Here is a 20788-nt window from a genome sequence, read left to right on the forward strand (position 1 = left end):
AAGGCTGGGGTGAACAAAGTTCAGTCACCGTCTTAGCAGGCGGGGCCCTGGCACTAGGATCGCCAGATATTGGGGCCGTGGATATGGCCGATGAGGCCGGCTGAGTAGTGTTGGATGTGGTCGCGTGGCCAGCGATCTCCTCATGGGCAGGACTGGGCTGAATCTTTTAGGTGTTCCTGGGTTTGGAAATCACCGAAGATTTCTTTTTGGGAGCCCGTGGATGACATGACTTCAGAATGGGGAAAAAGGCTCAAATAAAAGGATCCTTAAAAACAGCAACCGAAATAATCGGAACGGCCAGAGCAATAGTGTGGCGGCCAGCACGATTTTCAGGGGGCCAGTAAACTAGTCTGAAAGAGAGCGACAGGCCTATCGTACAAAGTATGTATCGCTCTAATATTCTAGTATAAATTAAGTAGTATGTCGGAAGCGTGCAACTGCGAAAGTGTGTAGATAACAAAACTGCCGGATAAATAACAGCGATTCGCCAGTTAAATAGGGGTGTTCGTGTAGAAGACAAAAGCACCGAGTATTTGGTTCAGTGTGAAGGATTTGCTAATGCCGAAATCTCATGCTGACTGGACGGTAACTGGTAGCGTAGGCAAGGAGGGGGGGGGGGTGGCTTGCAACTCTTGCGGCACTCGCCCCGTGCAATGTCTCATCTGTTCTGTACAGCAACACTGCTGTGAGACAACAAAAGCTCCCATTTAAATAACAGCGAAACGCTGGTTAAATAGTGGCGTTCGTGCTGGCATGAGGGATGTGATGAAAAGCGAAAAATATCATGCTGATTGGATGGCAACTTGTAATGTAGGTAAGGGGGAAGTGGCTTGCAACTCATGCGACACTCGCCTCGTTCGGTACAGCAAAACAGCTGTGAGACAACGAAACATGCTGGTTAAATGACACAGTATCGCTGAGTAAATAACCGCAGTCATTTTGAAGACGAAGACCCCAAATAGTCGGTGCAGTGTGAGGGATTGGCTAAGTAGCTAATATCACGCTGATGGGTCGGTAAATAGTGGATGAGTGGCTTGCAACTCGTGCGACGTTCCCCTATGCAAAGCCTTATCCGTGAGTGACTTTCAGACCGTGTAAAGCCTCATGTGAACGGTTGTGATGTACGGGCACAAAGTGAGTAGCCAGCAGCTTGTGCAAGGCCTTACTTGCTCTGTACGACATGAGTTTCCTGCAGCCTTTGTTAAGTCTCACGTTAAAAAGTGGACTTGTTAATGTGGGAAGCGAGCTCCTTGCAGCCTGTGTGAAGCCTTGCTAAATGGGTAAGGCAAGAAGTACTTGTAACCTGTGCGAAGCCTCAGGCACATGGTCTCGTAATAACTGTGCAACAAGAGTGAGGGACCGGCAACCTGTGCTGTGTAAGACCTCACTCCCGAAATGTACCCGTAACAATCAAAGAAATATCACGAAAAAACGGCCAAAATATTACAAAAACTCACTCAACGTGTAGAAGTAACAACAGAAGACATACAGTTGAATAAAACTATGAACTTAGCTATAAAATGGCCGAGGAAAGACTGAGAAAATGTGCAAAGCGAGAGCTTTGTAAATATACGTCTTTCACAAAACGCCACTAAAAAAAAAGAGAAAAGAGGAAGTGTGGCAGGTGGGCCGCAATGTACTGTGGGTAATAAATTTTAGCGAATGGCTAGCGCCTTCTAGGGAATATTGCATATGTTCAGGGTGAATAAAAAACAGCGGAACCCAAACCCCCAAATTTTATTTCATAGTTGAACAAATATGTAGCACCAAAAATAATAATGACTGGAAAGCCAATTTCATAAGGTACTTTTAGATGAAAAACTGAAATTGGTCAATCTGTTCAGAAATTATCACCATTTATGTTAAACACAAAACATATGTTAATCTGAGATAATATATGTAAATAGTTCAGGGTCAGGAGGTCAACGCTCATATATAATTCAGGCTTCAAAGGGTTAAATGGTGAGATTCTTTAAAACGATTGAGCAATTTCAGTAATTTTTCATCTAAAAGTAGCTTATGAAATTGGCTTTCCAGTCATTATTATTTTTGGTGCTACATATTTTTTTAAATAAGAAATATATTTTATGGGGTTTGGGTTCCGCTTTCATTGACTCACCCTGTAGTAATACTCTACGGGTAAGAAGAGCGTCGTAGAAATCATATTTTTGTTTTGAAATTGATGCCGCCTTATCAAAAATGTCATAAGAAAATCTGACTAAATCATTCAGACAACAAGATTACCAAAAATGGATTTAACATGTTTGAAAAAAATATGGATAAATTTGTGGTAGATTCTAAAGACTGTTTTTTTATCCAATGCAGCTTTATTGCATCTATTTATGACTTGCAGCAAAAATTTAAGCTACTAACCCAGAAAAATACATACCAATGTTACTTCAGAAACCTTGCTCACAGTGAACATAGGACTGGTATCAAATACCTTGAAGGTGGTTTCAAAACGTTGCCCGCGGGCACACTTTTTACATGCGAGTTTGTGACCGAACAAGTTACGTGATACTTGTTCCCGTTTTTTTTTTTAACAATGGAGTAGTCACTTGGCTAAATTTTCAACATGTTGTTACATGTTTGCACCCTACTTTAGAAGATTTTGAACAATTATATTGTTTCAAACAACAAAATCACAAAAAGCAAAGATTTCACATGTACCTTTATGCATTAACTCACTTTGAAACAAGAAAACCCCTAAATTACTGATTATTAAAAATGCATATAAAAAAGGTAAAAATAAAACCCTTTTAAACAAAACAAAAATTGTCATAGAAAGGAATGAACAGAGAAGGAAATGAATACAGTATGTTAGAAAGTATGGCCAAAAGGGTGATGAGAAGATGGAAAACAAATGGCTCCACAAATGTGGATGGGGCTATGACAAGGTGCAAAATAAGACTGAAGAATCGAATCCCATACCTCCAAATGCAAGGGCGCTCCTCACTGACTCTGTGGCAGTGGGGCGAGTATAAAAAGCAGTCGGGTGTTAATAACCTTGAAAATGTATTTTAAAAAACCTGGAAATGTTTGCAGCAGCCCTCCAAAAGGTTCACTTCTTTGGACTGGGTGATAAATGAATTATGATGTCATCATTATTATTTTGTTTGCTGTTTAATACAACTAATGTAACTCTGAGATCCCCATTTTCTGCACAGTGCAATCTATACGAAGTTTCATTTCATTACACTGTACATGGCGGATTTTGATGTGCATGAGTATTTGCAGGTTCTTTCTGGTCTCTGTAGAAGGCATTACATTTTCATGGTTGCTTGTTACTTTCTTGATAAATAACAAGTAACTCCAGACTGCTTACATTCCAATAGGTTGAATTCCAACATCTTGTAAAACATGGCCACATGACTTACCAGCCATATCGTGGAATATAATAAGTAAATTTGGAAGGCATTGGCAGGATTTAGGAAGGTACATGTAGAGCCCAGTAACAACTACTCTACGGGACTGGATGCCCCTTGAAGTTCAAGTACAAAGAATAAAATGTGTGATTGGGTTCCTGCAAAGTGATGGATTAGGGAGAAAATCTGTGTTTAATGCACCAAGTAAGAATGGGTCAATAGGGTTCGCTCAATGACGGCCATCTCTGTAGGAGAACTGCAACTGCATGTTTTACGCAATCAAGCAAGCATTGCGCACTGTTGAAAATGTTCTTAACACGCGCTTGTTGCTCGAAATGTGTTTGAAATATGACGCAGCCGATGTGCGTTATGTAAGTTGACGCTCCAAATGCCGAAGCACGTGGCTGGTCTGTAGGAAATGACGCCATTTGAACGAGACCTATAAGTCACTAATGTCAATGTTTGAACTCACTTGTGGAGGATTCAGGCATAGTAACACCAAGCGTTGTAATTAAATGGTGGATGCCTGGATTATTGATGATATTGAAATCGCACAGCCCTTCCAACATTGCCCAGCGATGTAACCGTTCCTTCAGCTCCGTAGTGACCTCTGCCAGAGCAGACCTGCATTCAATGATAAACCTGGTTGTTTTTTTGCAACTGACAAGATTTAGCTACACATTTACTTCAAATTGTTTTACCCACAATTTAGCCCTAGTTTTTTGTTATCAAACTTTCTTTTTTGCATTCAACTTTTGACTGAGCTTGAAATTTCTGAATCTTAATTTTGGTCCATGTGTGGGCTCAGTGCCCGAACTTCTGTTTTATGTACTCACATAAAGTGATGGGACTTACATAAAGTGATGGGACTTAAATCAAATGGTGCATTGCAGTTGCTTGTCAAAATCATGTAGCGACTTCAATGGCAAACACTCGGCCTAACCTTTTTTTTCAAACTGAAAGTACATGCCCACTTATTGACTTTTGCAATGTTTGCATGTTGTGTAGCATGCATACATGACAAGAATGATGTTAGGTGTAAGCATCAACTCTGATGGCAACTCCAAATGGATTAGTAAGTGTCATCCACTTATTTGAGTTTGCAATAAATACAAAAATTGAGATCTGGTATAATGGGGGGCGTGCGCGAAATAATGGGAAAAGTGTAAACCATCAGCAAAAGCATGTTGAGAGACCCACATTTACATAAAATGATACTGTTTTAAGACCATCATCTATATGGGTAGATATTCCCTTGGATCATATCCAAGAAACTTCACAGAGTTGAAACATGTCTTGATTTCTTTTCTTTTTTACAAAATCTTGGATGGTGACCAACCTATTGATTGAATTAGCATATTTCCTAGTAAATTCATGATTTACAATGAAAATCCGAATTCTAGTATTGATGCAAAACTTAAAATCTGAAGTAAATCAATGGCATGTTCTTCAAATTTGGTACTCTATGCCACGTAATAGTGCCCGGACTCTTTAGTTGTGATCCATCCAAATCCTTTGACCCAAATAGTGGAATTGTTGTTGATATATGATGGTGGGATAAAATTCATATGAAACATAAAGTCCAGCTACGACAACATAGATTAAAAATTGTCATGATCCTGATATGTATAAAACTCCAAGAAAAATTTACCTTGCATTGACTATTCGTGCATCTACATCGTCTAAAATGTTACCATGGGCAATGCGGAATGAACCCATGAATGTTCCTCGCTTTTTACGAATCTTTTCAACCTGTTCAAATCCAAAATAAAAAAAAAATTATCTTATTTTTTTTTACAATACAAATATGCTGAAAAGTTGGTCCCCCTTAAGGAACTTTGTTATAAACTGAAAAGTATTAATTGAATCATTATTATATGAAATACAGGGTGTCCCGCAAAATACCAAGCCCTCAAAGCACTTTTTTTTCATAGCTTAAAATAAAATATATGTAGCCCATAACGCACACACGTCAAATGTAGACCAACATGTCAAAAAATGTATGTGTACATGTTATTTCTATGTGATTTCAGATTTTCAAACTGTTCGAAATCACCTGAAAGCACTTGTTCGACACATGTACACTTACAAGTACAAACATACGTGTACTATTTACAGTGTGCGTGCATTTTTAAGCGTCACTGTGAAACACATCTATATATATAAGAGAGAAGTTTACTCGCCCCCGAGACGATGTTTGCTCCTGAAAGGATCCGAGACCGCGGGCTCCCGCGGCGCCAAAATCGCTCCACATCCGTGGAAAAATGCGGAGGGTGTCTTCCGCCGGGTCGGACACTTCGGGTCGTCCTAATTTTCCCGTACGGACCGGCGATCCGTTTCGTCGATTTTTCGTGACTGCGTTTTGCGAACGAATTTGCCGTCGTGTGCGCTTTCACGTTGACTGCCTGGCCGCCCCCTGTGCTGGCTTTACTGCGAGTCTAGACTGTGCGAGGTCAGCGAGGTCAACGTAGGGGTTTCGTTTACGTGTTCTACTCGGCCGTTCGGCAAAAGTGTTCACTAAATGGTAGTATGGGGTGACCTTGGCAAAATATTTTTTCTCCATGGTGCGTGGCCACCAAGTGTCCCTATTGTTTCCTGTGCTTTGCTTGCCGCTTCTGCGCCGAGTGCAACGAATACTCAGAAGGACTACACATTAGTATGCCTTGCGCGGTCTGACCAATCGAAAGTCTACACTGCATAGTATTTCCGGGCTATGCAAAACTGTCGATGGCAACGCGTACTGCAGCCTGCTCAACACCCTGCAAACGAGGTTGGGTCTACGGTGCTCGCTATTTGAAGCGCAAGCCTGTGACGTCGCGTGATAGAGTGCTGTTGCTTCCATAATGTGTTTACAGCTCCATGCTTCCACCACCACCAAGGCTGAGCGTTGTGAGTTCGCTGCCCGCCACGTATAATTCAGTGTCGCGTTATAATTTCGGGGGCCTGTTTGGGGTCAACGAAAGATCGATGCATTGCTTCAAATATCGCGATCTTAAACGAAGTCACAAAAAAATCGACAAAAAAGGGCGACCCGGCGGAAGACACCCACATTTTTCCACGGACGTGAAGCCGCGGTCTCGGATCCTTTCAGGAGCAAACATTTCTCGGAGGCCGAGTAAAACTTATAAATCAAGTAATATAAACCAATCATCTAACAGTGGCTTGCGGTTACCAGCAACAGCACGCGCGCCATGGCTGTCTGGGGCCAGACGACGGCTGCATGATTTACGTTAGTAATTCTGCATTTTCATTGGTCAATTCACAATGGGTAATGCATTATGCATGTCTACCAAATCGGTAGACAAATGTAAAGAAAAACATAAGCGTTCTCCACGAGATGGTAAAGGCCCTCGCGGCTTCGCCGCTCGTCCTAGTCTTTTTACGTGTCAGCATCCGGGGTGCGTCACGTGTCCGGGTAAGCGCGTGGGACTTGACTAAAGGCTAGCACAACACACGCAAGCAACGGGATAGAATGTCACGAAAGTGGATCACACCATTTACGGTCTAGGGGTGTACAATGTTTTTTTTAAAGAACAATTTATCAGCATTTCCACCATTTTAGAAGTCCGAAACATTTCCTTGTTCGAAACGAGGTTCTTCATCATCACAATATTTTTTTTTTAAACAATCTATTCGATAAACGATGTAAAACTCAAAAAAGGGTTAAAACACCATTAACAGTATCAATGGATGATCCGAAATATCATGGCGAAATGTCACATTTTTCCTAAGGAAGTCGAAATCGAATGGATTTTTGATGTTTTTGTGGTTGCTGAAAATGACAATTTGATAAGTTTGGTAGTTAATCTTTCAACCTAAGTTAAATTACAGTCAAAACTTCGGACTTTTTGTTCAAATTTATGACATAAAATTACCTGTTGTTTGATCATGACTGCAGGTAAAATTACCTGTATAACATGTACGCACTGGACAACGTTCATACACAATTCTGACTGAAAGTACTCTCAATATTAGGCTTAAAAAAATGCACCTTTGTGATGATGTCACATGCCCTTTGATGACGTCATCTTGACAACACAGTTTTTCATTATGGTCTTGGTTTGTACCAAGTTTGAAGTCAATCCAATGAAAGGGAGTGTCACATCAGTTTCAATTATTTTTGAGGTGTACATCATTGTTGGTTCCAATCGAGTAAAATTTCACTTGCCACCCCTACTAAGATAATGAAACCTCCCAATCTTAGCCAATCAACTTCGCGTAAAGTTCCGGCTGGCTGCAAGCTAGCCAATCTTGTAAAGTGCATTCGCCAGCATTCCATTGCACAACCCCTAGTGTTGCGTCACAGCATATTGTTACAGCCGGCCATGGGTTTTGTTCAGGATAGTACTATAGTGAAAACAGAGGGAAGACTGTTTAGGAAAAGAAAACATACAACAGGAAGATGGAAGTAAAGGATAGGTGTAAAATCGTATTGCATAGAGAGAGGACAAGATTTTTGCTGGAAGATTGAGGATGTGCTTTGATATACCCTTTGGCTAAATTCAGGGTCAAACCAGCCGCCGACAGACTACACCTATCTGTCCTGATCGCAGTGACCCTCAGCCAAGCAAAAAATCCAGCAAAACAAATCCCGTAAGTGTTACAGCTTGTTATCATTATCACTTGTGATATTCCATGCTATAAACTGTGTTGTTAAAAGATTGAAGTTTAATCAAGGAGATGCATCCATCCTAACAATTTTATGCACAACAGCTTTAATCCTAAATATGATTGAAAATATATTCTCTCGTTCAGGAAAGGACACTTTTAAGCAGAATTAAGCACTTGTGAGAGAACCCCTCCTATTATGCCCAAACATGAAGTTTTTGTTTTAAAACTATTTGTCTCCAAACAAGAGGTTCACTTAGCTTCATTTTGGAAGTTATGATGAAATTTCCCCTGAATTTTCATGCATGTAAACCAGTGTTCGATTTCCCTTGTATCGCATCGCATCGCATTTTGCGAAACAATGTCCACAGAACCATTCTCTTAGTTGAGAAATTATTCGCACATGGTGTTTCCTCAAACCTTTCATTATTTAGTGTCTCCACCATGCAAAGCCTCAAATCTTAATTACACATCGCACATTGTGCGATGCATAATTTTTAGTGTGTTAAGTTGGTCAATCGGGCCGTTGGGTGACTGAAGGTCTCCCAAACTCTCGTACGCTTCACCTTAAAATCTCACCATCCTTTATCCTCCAAAACAGACAACTTTCTGCTATCAGAACATCTGTAAACGTAAACATTCTGTGGTGAAAACAAGCATTTGACGCACGTGTTGAGCTGCTGTGTATGTACAGTGTGTAGTCCCTGCACAACGCTAGCCTTTAGTCAAGTCCCACGCCCCTATACCCAAACCATCCGGACACGTAACGCAACTCGGATGCTGGAACGTAAAAAGACTAGCACGAGCGGCAAAGCCGCGAGGGCCTTTACCATCTCGTGGAACTAATCACTTATTCATTTATTCACGTAATATAAATCAAGTAATATAAACCAATCATCTAACAGTGGCTTGCGGTTACCAGCAACAGCACGCGCGCCATGGCTGTCTGGCGCCAGACGACGGCTGCATGATTTACGTTAGTAATTCTGCATTTTCATTGGTCAATTCACAATGGGTAATGCATTATGCATGTCTACCAAATCGGTAGACAAATGTAAAGAAAAACATAAGCGTTCTCCACGAGATGGTAAAGGCCCTCGCGGCTTCGCCGCTCGTCCTAGTCTTTTTACGTGTCAGCATCCGGGGTGCGTCACGTGTCCGGGTAAGCGCGTGGGACTTGACTAAAGGCTAGCACAACACACGCAAGCAACGGGATAGAATGTCACGAAAGTGGATCACACCATTTACGGTCTAGGGGTGTACAATGTTTTTTTTAAAGAACAATTTACCAGCATTTCCACCATTTTAGAAGTCCGAAACATTTCCTTGTTCGAAACGAGGTTCTTCATCATCACAATATATTTTTTTTTAAACAATCTATTCGAAACCATGTAAAACTCAAAAAAGGGTTAAAACACCATTAACAGTATCAATGGATGATCCAAAATATCATGGCGAAATGTCACATTTTTCCTAAGGAAGTCGAAATCGAATGGATTTTTGATGTTTTTGTGGTTGCTGAAAATGACAATTTGATAATCTTTCAACCTAAACGAGACCTGTTTGTTCTTTGGGCGTGCTCTGACAATGCATATACGGGAACATTTGATGGTAGTTCGCTGGGCCGTGGGCCCAGAAGCGCGGGATGGCTGAGCCCCGGGGGCCGGGCCTGGCGTCGCGCCAGGCCAGATGGGGAGGGATAGATAGCAATTCTCGCTGTTTATTTCTCAACGTCATCATGTACATGTATGTACAATTATTTACGTTATATTTTTTACAAATATTTTTTACAAAAAATTTCCTTCTTCAAATAGTGTTGTGGCATGTGGGAAATTGCAATCGCAGATGATTTGTTTCTGTAAGAGATCCGTGCAACCATAATTATGTACGATATGAATCTTATGATTATTTTACATTTGTCTTGCCGGCAATCTATATCTGCTGATGTTTTATTTACAAACTTAAACTCTGAACTACCTATACTTAAAATTGAAACTGGACTGAACTAAAACCAAGAAAATACTGGAAAAAATTGTAAGGGCAAAAAAAAAACCACCGGAATTCCGAAAAAAAAAAAAATGCAAATTACATGCAAGAAAAGGAGGGAAACTTATGCAGGCGTCAATTTGAAGCCTGAACCCACCCTCCTCACGTCATCACCTTTCTTCACCTGAGCCAATTATGTATAAGGTCAGGATTTCACCACCACTTCACTCTATCAGCAAATGTGTTAGTCCAGGCTTCACCCTTTGAATATTTCCATAGGTGAAGCTTCACTTTTTCAGTCTTTGCCAGGTCTGACGCCACCACTGTTTCACCATATTGGCCATCTGCATAGTTCAAGCTTCACCTCTATTAAAATCAAGCTTCATTAATGTTTACTTATAACTAGACCATGACTGCAATGGTTAAATTTGTAATTCCACACTGCTAAAAAAGTACCAAGTCAACCAGGTTTCAATCCAAAGATACAGTGACATTTATTTTGTAAATCCAATGTTTCTACAAACACATTTTTGTTAAAAAGCATGAAGTTTATTCGAAAGTTGTTTTAACTTTGACACTTGTTTACAAACTCTAACTCTTGTTAACTAACTATCAAACACCAACTCCTGTTAAATAACTGTTATTTGTAAATGAAACATAATGTTCATTCCAGACAAATTCCAGTAGGTGATTCAAAACCACCACGTACGTTCGCGATCGCCTTTCCTTGCTGATAAGGACAGGGGACCAGTCTAGTTCGCCTCGTTGCTAACTTTCGCCAACGTTGGCGCGGCGGCGCACAGCTTGTTCGATCCACTCAAAATGAGATCGGTAGCAAACGTGCGCAAACTTGGCAACGTTTGCGCAAGTGGAACCACCACAGGATACAGTTTGCAAGGTGGTGCGGCGCGCGATGTTAGATTGTGTGTATTTGTGTGGGCAAACTTCAGTTCAAAAATTGCGCGCACGCAAATTCCAAGTTGGCTTGCGCGAATTTCAAAACAGGCCATCTTAAGATTGCATCACAATTACAGTTGTTTGAAACGCCACGACTTCGACATACTTTCGGCGCGACCGATGTCGTGGATTCGATGTCACATCACCAAACACAAATAAGGCTCGTCAACGCTTCACCCTTTCATCAACTTTATAGGTGACGCTTCACCCAATTATTAAAAAGGAACGTTACGGCTTCACTATAACAACAAATTATTGACCTGAGGCTTCGGCGTCGAAACGGCGTCGATATTTTGCGACCTCTGAGGAGGGTGGGTCCACGCTTCAAATTGACGCCTGCATTAAGAGGACAGGACAGCATGATTTAATTTTCGAAGTCATCGACTCGTGAGATTGGGGCAGTGTACTTAATAATATGTCTAATTACTCCTCTGTTTTAGTTTAATTTTGATTAAGTTACAGTGAGTTTAAATTTGAATGCAATGTATGGTTAATCAAATGCCAAAAGGATTTGTTCTGGCATTTTGAATTTTGATAACTAAAAAGCTTAGCTTTTGACAAAACATTGAGGGAACTAAGCATAAAGCATCCTAGCAACAATGTACAAATTCTGTCATAAATACCGTTACAATCCCTTTCAAACAAAAAATGCAGATGAAAATACACGTTTCTCAACTTTGAGTACAGAAGAAACTTTGTAAGAGCAAGAGTAATTGAAACAAATGAAATAAAACTTATTATAATTAAATTGTAAACAAGTTCTGCTCAAAAATTGCAGAGGAAGGTGGCCAGGAACCGCCTCAGATGGCACCACGGAGCATCCAGTGACCCAAACCCACGCCGTAAATGGCTTCAAGCTCTACGCACTTGCTGGACTTGGCTCTTCCTACAAACATTTTCAGACTTTTGGTTACATCCCCACATTCAGGAGGGAAATGTACTCATGTTAAATTTAATGGATATTCAATGATTTAATACAATTGTATTGTGTAAAAAAACTGCTGCACAAATTATGTGAATTGCTATACAAACAAAATATTGCATAACAGTGTTTGCTATGCAATTTTTTTAAAAGGAAATCGAACACTGATGTAAACAAGTGTGCAAGCCTTACACCCAATGTTTTATATTTATTTATATAATAATTTTTAGAAGACCTTAAACATTGTAAATAGAGACTCTTCGACAGCTGTCGGTAATACCTCCCATAATCTAGGAAATCTATGAATAAGAGGATGATGAGCAGCATTACACCTGGCTCTTTGGTGGTGCAACTTCCCAACATCAGAGTGTCTAGCATTATCAAAAAGCAATGTAATTATCAAAATGAATGTCAAATTTGTTATTTTTAACAACAGACACAATTGAAAGACTAGAGGTTGTAGGAACAACCACACGGTGTTGGGCTATCGTGTTTGTGTTGATGGCAAGAAATTTAACAAAAGTTTGCTAAAAACACTGACAGTCTAGAATGACAGTTAGAGAAATGTCAAAGGCAAGTCGATGCCCGTCCGTAAAAAGCAAAATCAGATCTCTCACAGTTAATTTTTAAAGATGAATCAAGTGGTCTCAACATTTGTGCATGCCTATGCTGCTGTTGTGTTAACTTATCAAGTACAATCGTTACAAAAACCCATTAAATAGCTCATATCTCTAAAAGTGAAGGTCACACACCATTGGCCCAACACAAAATATTGCTGATCATACCCTCTTGAACCCATTGCGCGTGTTTTTAGAAGAAAAAAAAGCGCCCAAATTAAAAAAACAAACGCCCAATTGGGCGCTTTTGCCATCCCAACTTTTGAGTCTCACATGACATAAACAAAAGTCAAAAAAGTGCTTCCAGTATCAAGTTGTCATATACATGTAAACGTATACAAAACACCGGTAAACACTTAAAACAAATTGGTCCATCAAACAGCCGTTACATGTGGCTCAATAGTTAACATGAGAAAGTGGGAAAAACAGGTACTTCAAGAGGCGAGCACACTGTTTAGTGGGGAATACCCCAAATCTGAAGTGATTTGGTAGTCCACGAGGGGTCGATACTTACCTGCTAATTCCTACATGTGCATTATTCATTATAGGCCGCAGGCCCTAACCGCTAGATTTTATGTCTACCACAGCATCCTCTGGGCCAATACACAATACCCATGATGCCAAGCAGCATATTGTCCTCTTTTCTGAAAGCGAAATTACAAGAAATCCCACGCCCAATGTGGGGTAGGACGGAGGGAGAATTAGCAGGTAAGTATCGGCCCCTCGTGGACTACCAAATCCCTTCAGATTTGGGGTAGTCCACTTCGGGCCCTCTCTTACATGCTAATTCCTACATATGCATAGATTAGCACTGAAAGGAGGAGGGTATAGGCGAGAATTTCATAGGAACCTCAACTAGCAGTGAAAAGACCAACAAATGTATCGGCTCATCGTGTACCCCATTAGAAACATGTACATGTAAACTGAATGTGCATGCAATGTAAGTGACATGGTAACTCACCGCAAAGGGGTTACTCTCTGGTAGGGATCGTCCCCTCACTCCGGCGTCTTCCATGGTCGGTCGGGTCTACCCCATTGTCATGGTCTTTCTCATAAGTCAAGGGCGTCGAAGCCATGATAACTACATGGCCCATCTGCCCTTCAGCCAGTGTTGGTCCCTTTATGGGAAACCATAATAGCAAGACGGTACACAACCTGAATGGAACTGGTGCTGGCCCTTTCAAGTCAAACCATAATAGCAAAAGGGTACATAGCCTGAATCGGGCCAGTATTGGTCCTTTCACGGCAAACCATATGGCCGCCGTATGAAGTATCTGGACAAACTGACCATTTGACACGATCCCAGATACATGTAGTACTAATCCAAATTGTTGAGTTGCATTCCATGACCCTGAAAATATATGGGTAGACACCAAGATTTAGATCCTTAGTGGCTTAAAGATGCAATACACGTATTCGGAGATTTAGGTTTTAAATGGCGGCCATGTTTCAGATACAAGATGGCCACAATACTGTATTTGGACAAACTAACAATTTGACACTATCCCAAATTGTACAGTTGCATTCCTTGACCCTGAAAATGTATGTTTAGACACCAAAACTTTAATCCTAAGTGGCTTAGAAGATGAGATATTGGTAGATACAGGTTTGTAATGGCCGCCATCTTTAACATCCAAGATGGCCGCCATAATGTCATTGGATAAGTTGGATCCTATCAAAAATTTAAAGCTAAGGCATTGAGGAGCATGTATGGAAAATTTGGCGCTTTTGACCGGAATGTCCACATCCATTCACTAAGCTGCCTGACTAAAAGTTATGTTATAATGTAACTATAATATGGGTGATATAGGAAATGGGATAGGGAGGAATAAAAGCCCTTGGCTTCTCCTGACCCCCTATGCTGACGCTTCTGTAGATCCATCTTAAACTAAGCTAATCCAAATTTAATTTATGACTTGTTTTTCCTTGCACATTAGTTTTACTACTTATAATGTACACATACAATGTTAATGTCAGTGTAACCTGGAAAAATGACACACTTGGGGGAACTCGCACAAACTAAGACTCTATGGGGATTAACTAACAAAACTAAACTAAACTCAGGATCTTTGAAGGGAAAAGTCGCAAGGAAATTGCATTAATAGAGACCAGAGACGAATTCTAGATTTCGAACAAAAAAAGGACCAAAAAGAATTCACCAAAAAGAATGGCACCATCCTATACACAGGCCAAGTGAGTTAAATGAGAACAAAGAAATTGCAATGAAAAGCTAAAGCACATGGTGAAGAATTTAAGAAAATCTCTAAATCTAATACTAAGAAAATGTACAAGAAAAACATGAAAATCTAGAATGCAAATGAACTTTCAACCTTTCTTAGTAATAAAACAAGGCCAAAAAATCTATCCTAAACCAAGGTTAATGAAAATAAACAGAACTAAGAAACTTTTCTCAAAAGAACTCAAAAGAGACCGGTTCCATTGAAAAGACCAAAGCTTCCTTATTACAGTAGGAACAAATCAATCATCATGAAAAGAAGTAAAAAACACTAGTGTCTTAAGTAAAATAATAAATGGAAACAAAATGAAATAAAAAGTTGTAAAAGAATACTTCAAACTGGAGCTTCCTCAAAGATCTAAACTGACCAGAGTCAATTGAAAGCTAACAAACTTTCAAAAGAAAACTGAACTATATTTCTAATAATAATTATACATGATAAATGAAAAGTAGACAAAATACAAAAGAAAACTCACCAAATGACTCGAGCAGACAGAGCTCAAACAGGACACACCACTCCAGTTAGGAGGAACATAAGATACCGGTATACTATGAAGTTGTCTCTGTTGGTCTGCTAGTTGAACTGAAGTGTGGCTTGACCATGTGGCAGCTTTTATAGGGGGAACATGTGGGCTTAAGTAAACAAACAGGGGGAAACACTACCAACAAAGGGGGGGGGAATCTTAAGTGAAACTGAAATGGTCTTCTTTTCTAAGGGGAGCTACTCCTATTCAATACACTATACATTACATACATGAAAAATATACAAGATAAATTTGGCCCTGCCACACTCACGCCATCTTAAAATATTGCTGTCGCCAGCAATGGCGGAAAAAAACTTAATACAATTAAGACATGATAAAAATAAACAAACAAATGCAAAAATACACGATACAATACACAACAAATCTATCAGTCACTGCCTTTTGTCTGGAATAATTTAACTGCTGTCACGGGATGAGGTGTCAAACTAATGAGGTGGTGGGATAGTGTGGACCTCCTGATGCTGCGCTCTCCTTCGGTGCTGTTGCATGTAGCTCATAGTCTCGTTTTGAAGACTCGGCCAAAAGTAGCGGCGACGCACGAGCTTCAACACTTGTCCGTAACCCAGTGTTTCCATGCTGTGATGAAGACTAAAGAATATGCTTCCCTCATCCCGCGGGGAACCACCATCAAACACTTGGTCTGCGTACCTCCCGTCCTGTAGAGGAGCAGGCCTCCCTTGACTTCCAGTCGGTCCCATGCATGTAGCAGCCTCTGCACCATCTTGGGCTCACATGCCATCTTCTGCCTACTCATCCGCTGAGGATTTCCCAGCTTCAGATCAACCACTCGCCGTATGGCCAGATCTCTGCGCTGGACTTCTCGTAGACTTTGGCCTCCCGCCAAGCCTTCATCACCATCATGGCTTGCCTGGCCACTGGTTGGGGTATTGGCAGGGACTGCTTCTGTGCATCTTTGGGGGACTTCTTGGGCTTCGGGACTCTGGGGCTCTTGCTCTTCGGTGGGGACTTGGGGTTTGGGGGCATCTGCAGTTGACGGTGGGGTGGGGATTTCTGGAACCGGTGAGGCTTCTGCAACTACTTTGGAGTGGTGCAGGGCACACTCCAGCCTGTAAACATAGTCTCTCTGCCGTTGCTGTTCACCAATCACTTGAGAGATCGTTGCCTTCAGTGCGTTGATTTCCTGGAACTGTTGCAGGATGACTTGCTGCATACTGGCTTGAAGTTGCAGCAGTCCCAAAATAGTTGACTGTGGGTTGACATCAGTCGGTTCATTTTCTCTGACTTGATTGTGACCGTCAGGCAGTGGGTCAAATCCACACAACTGAAGCGGAGTCAAGACATCTGCCATCGTGAATTCGTCAGATCCACCAAAACAACACTGTGTTGGTTTGACTAGCTAGTTAAAGACCGCTAATGACAGAAAAAAAACTTTGAAAAAAATGACTAGTCCATATTAAAACAATTCCTGGCTAACTTCTAAAAAAAAACGTATTCCCTACCCGGATTCTCCACCAAAAACAGTAAAAAAATGTAACCGTGAAAAATGACACACTTGGGGGAACTCGCACAAACTAAGACTCTATGGGGATTAACTAACAAAATTAAACTAAACTCAGGATCTTTGAAGGGAAAAGTCACAAGGAAATTGAATTAATAGAGACCAGAGACGAATTCTAGATTTCGAACAAAAAAAGGACCAAAAAGAATTTATTCACAAGAACCTTAAACCAAAAACCAGAAACTAAAGCAAAGAATAAAACCTAAAAACCAAAGACTAAAACCAAAAACCAACACAGTGTGAATAGTGGATCTTTCAAAGAACACTCAAGCAGGAATAAAATCTGTAAACAAGAAAATACAAAAAGAGAAAACATATAAGGAAATGATCTAATGAATATTCATGATGTAATAAACAAGTTCTAAGATACAAAGGAAGTGGGAGACACTAATCCCCAAAGTGAAGGATTAGCAAGTAATAAAACAAGTCACCATCCTATACACAGGCCATGTGAGTTATATGAGAACAAAGAAATTGCAATGAAAAGCTAAAGCACATGGTGAAGAATTTAAGAAAATCTCTAAATCTAATACTAAGAAAATGTACAAGAAAAACATAAAAATCTAGAATGCCAATGAACTTTCAACCTTTCTTAGTAATAAAACAAGGCCAAAAAATCTATCCTTAAGTAAAACCAAGGTTAATGAAAATAAACAGAACTAAGAAACTGTTCTCAAAAGAACTCAAAAGAGACCGGTTTCATTGAAAAGACCAAAGCTTCCTTATTACAGTAGGAACAAATCAATCATCATGAAAAGAAGTAAAAAACACTAGTGTCTTAAGTAAAATAATAAATGGAAACAAAATGAAATTATAAAAAGTTGTAAAAAAACTTCAAACTGGAGCTTCCTCAAAGATCTAAACTGACCAGAGTCAATTGAAAGCTAACAAACTTTCAAAAGAAAACTGAACTATATTTCTAATAATAATTATACATGATAAATGAAAAGTAGACAATATACAAAAGAAAACTCACCAAATGACTCGAGCAGACAGAGCTCAAACAGGACACACCACTCCAGTTAGGAGGAACATAAGATACCGGTATACTATGAAGTTGTCTCTGTTGGTCTGCTAGTTGAACTGAAGTGTGGCTTGACCATGTGGCAGCTTTTATAGGGGGAACATGTGGGCTTAAGTAAACAAACAGGGGGAAACACTACCAACAAAGGGGGGGGGAATCTTAAGTGAAACTGAAATGGTCTTCTTTTCTAAGGGGAGCTACTCCTATTCAATACACTATACATTACATACATGAAAAATATACAAGATAAATTTGGCCCTGCCACATCAGCATGAATGAACAAAGCCAATACCCATGTACTGAGATCCAAAGTGCAGGACTTTGAGGCTGAGTTTCTCATGTTAGACCCGACTAATGAGTCAGTGGACACCAACTGCGAGTGCATCAAAACCACATTGTCTGAAATTGCGTCGCATCAAAACAATCAAAAAGTAAACAAAATCTGCCATGGATAACAATAGATGTCAAATGCAAAAATAGGGAACAGGGATAAATTATTCTCTAAAGCCCACAAATCAAACAATCAAACAGATTGGAAATGACATATCATTCATATTGTAATTATGTCACCAAACTTGTGAGAAGTTCCTATGTCAACAATGTCATTGGTAATAACTTACCTGAAAACCACATGTCTTTTTGGTCCTATGCTAAGCTCATGCGAACTGAAAACCAACCCCGGTCTGCAATCTGACAACAAAGTGTGGAGCTCAGACTTAGACAATGCTGAGGCATTAAACTCACACTTTAAGAGTGTCTTTAACAAACCAACAAGGTTGGGAAACCAACAGAGCAAGGGGAAGTCACCATACAAGCTATTTCATACCTCCACATCAGCATAGAGGGTGTGGCCAAACAACTCACCAAGCTCAACCCATCTAAGGCAGCTGGTCCTGATGAAATGTCTCCACGTCTTCTTAAGAACGTTGCTCATGAGTTGGCTCCAGCTCTGAGATTCTTAATTACAGTCATGTGACAAAAATACAGTACCAACTGAGTGGCCACAGGCTATGGTGACAGCAATCCACAAGAGCGGACCAAAAGCTGAAGCATGTAACTATAGACTTATCTCATTGACAAGTACCTGTTGTAAAGTGATGGAGCATATCATACTGAGTCATGCAGCAAAATACCTTATTTCAAATAATATTCTGATTGACGAACAGCATGGATTTAGGGACCGCCTATCAACGGTTACACAACTGGTAAATTCAATAAAAATGACTGGTCTGAAACACTCCATTGTAAAGGTCAAACTGATGTCATAGGCCTACTCCTTGATTTTAGCAAGGCCTTAAAAAACATCTCCCATCAGCTTTTAGCAGTGAAGTTGCAATACTATGGCGTTACACACAACACTCCAGGCTGGATAAATAGTTTTCTTTCACATTGTAAACAAGCCGTTTCTGTCAATGGAACACACTCTTCAAGGATCAGACTTAGGACCCATGCTATTTCTCTTATATATTAATGACATAAATGAACACATTCAATCAAATATCAAACTCTTTGCAGATGACAGTATTGTGTACAGGGAGATAAAGACAGCAGATGATCAACAGATTCTGCAGGACGATCTGAATACCCTTGTATAGTGGTCAAACAAGGGGTTAACATAAAAAAAATGCACAGTTCTTACCATCACCCGCAAACACAGCCCAAAGATGTACCGGTACACTCTCATGGGTGAGCAATTAACCTGTGTCCAAAAACATGACTACCTGGGTATTACAATTTCACACGACTTGAGATGGAAAGACCGTTGTTCCAAAATTAAACATAAAGCAAGCCGTACAACAGGTCTCTTTTGAAAAACTTTATCGCCTTGCTCACAACAGGTTAAGGCAAGAGCCTATACAACATTAGTTCGTCCACAAATCAAGCTAACATGTGAAGTTTGGAACTCCAATTAATTACTGGTAAAAAGCACCTTGAGCAGATCCAAAAGAATACTGCCAGATTTGTCTTTTCTGACTACCGAACAACAACTCACATCTCACTGCTCATAGAACAACTAAACTGGGATCTACTTCAAACTGAACAGCGCACTCTGTACTATAACATCCACCACAACCTAGTCAATAGTACATTCCCACAGTGCTGCTAGCATGCTACACATATTTAACAAGGTATCAATCATCCACTCAAATACACCTCTCTAATCATACCAACTATCAATGCATACAATTACGCCTTTTTCCCAAGGACTATGTCAGTTTGGAACAGGCTTCCACCCTCTGCCGTTCTACCCATAGCCCCATCCATACAGGCCTTCCAAACACCAGCCATCCCTGCCATCAGAGTCATGCAACCTCTGAATGGCAATATTGTCCTGTCATTTTGTTTAATCTCTTTCATCTGTAAAAAGAACATCATTTTTCCCCCCTTTTTTTTGTTTTCACTTTTGGCACCTTATCCATCTGGCTGTTTACGTCACCTCTGCACAACATCACAGTTTAGCCCAACTTGGGCTGCAATGGGATTACTCTACCAAGTACTATGGATAGTTCGAAAATATACCTCAAAATCCACATTTTCTTTTTCTCACTAAGAACAAGCTCGATTGGAATCTCAGAAGCTGCGGGCCAGCGAAATCGTATTCATGCACGAGTCACGTGACTGTGCCATGTAATTTCAGGAATGAGTAGTGAGTTAACAAAAAATGTCACATTTTTTACCCCAGTAACCCCATGTGACATGTTGGGGTTGGGCTACAGATACTTTTGACAAAGTTTGATTGAAATCGGTAAAAACATGTATGGGCAATAGACAATGTCAACGTTTGTTAGTAACTAATGGAGTAACGGAGAGACATGATGATTTGTTTAGCTGCTGTCAAGAAGCTTAAAAGTGTGGGGGGGGGGGGGAAGAGATGTAAGAATGGCTCATTCCCCCACCAAAACTTGTCAAAACGTGGGGGGTATAATGACCAATTGCATAAAAAGTATACTAAAATATACACAAAGAAAGAAACAGACAACAACCAAAAACTTGTAATTTTTCTCACAA

The 20788-nt window shown here is 40.3% G+C and overlaps 2 protein-coding genes across 2 annotated transcripts in view; both read right to left on the reverse strand.

Annotated features, from left to right (window-relative positions):
• LOC119727343 (stromal interaction molecule 2-like) overlaps positions 1-20788 on the reverse strand; it is a 110453-nt gene that overhangs the window by 46730 nt on the left and 42935 nt on the right. Inside the window, exons 5-7 of the mRNA XM_038199197.1 lie at positions 5017-5117; positions 3838-3989; positions 2932-2961 (exon numbers count right to left, since the gene is read on the reverse strand). Coding sequence (XP_038055125.1) covers positions 2932-2961; positions 3838-3989; positions 5017-5117 — 283 coding nt within the window. The remainder of the gene's footprint in view (positions 1-2931; positions 2962-3837; positions 3990-5016; positions 5118-20788) is intronic.
• On the reverse strand, positions 14861-20780 carry LOC119728556. The gene is made up of 2 exons (XM_038200844.1): positions 17732-20780; positions 14861-17038 (listed from the first exon to the last, which is right to left on the reverse strand). Exon 2 carries the CDS (start codon positions 16543-16545, stop codon positions 15781-15783), a length of 765 nt encoding a protein of 254 aa, XP_038056772.1. The 5' UTR covers positions 16546-17038; positions 17732-20780; the 3' UTR covers positions 14861-15780.

This window comes from Patiria miniata, unplaced genomic scaffold (genome assembly GCF_015706575.1).
Source record: "Patiria miniata isolate m_02_andy unplaced genomic scaffold, ASM1570657v1 HiC_scaffold_20, whole genome shotgun sequence".
Classification (NCBI taxonomy): Eukaryota; Metazoa; Echinodermata; class Asteroidea; order Valvatida; family Asterinidae; genus Patiria; species Patiria miniata.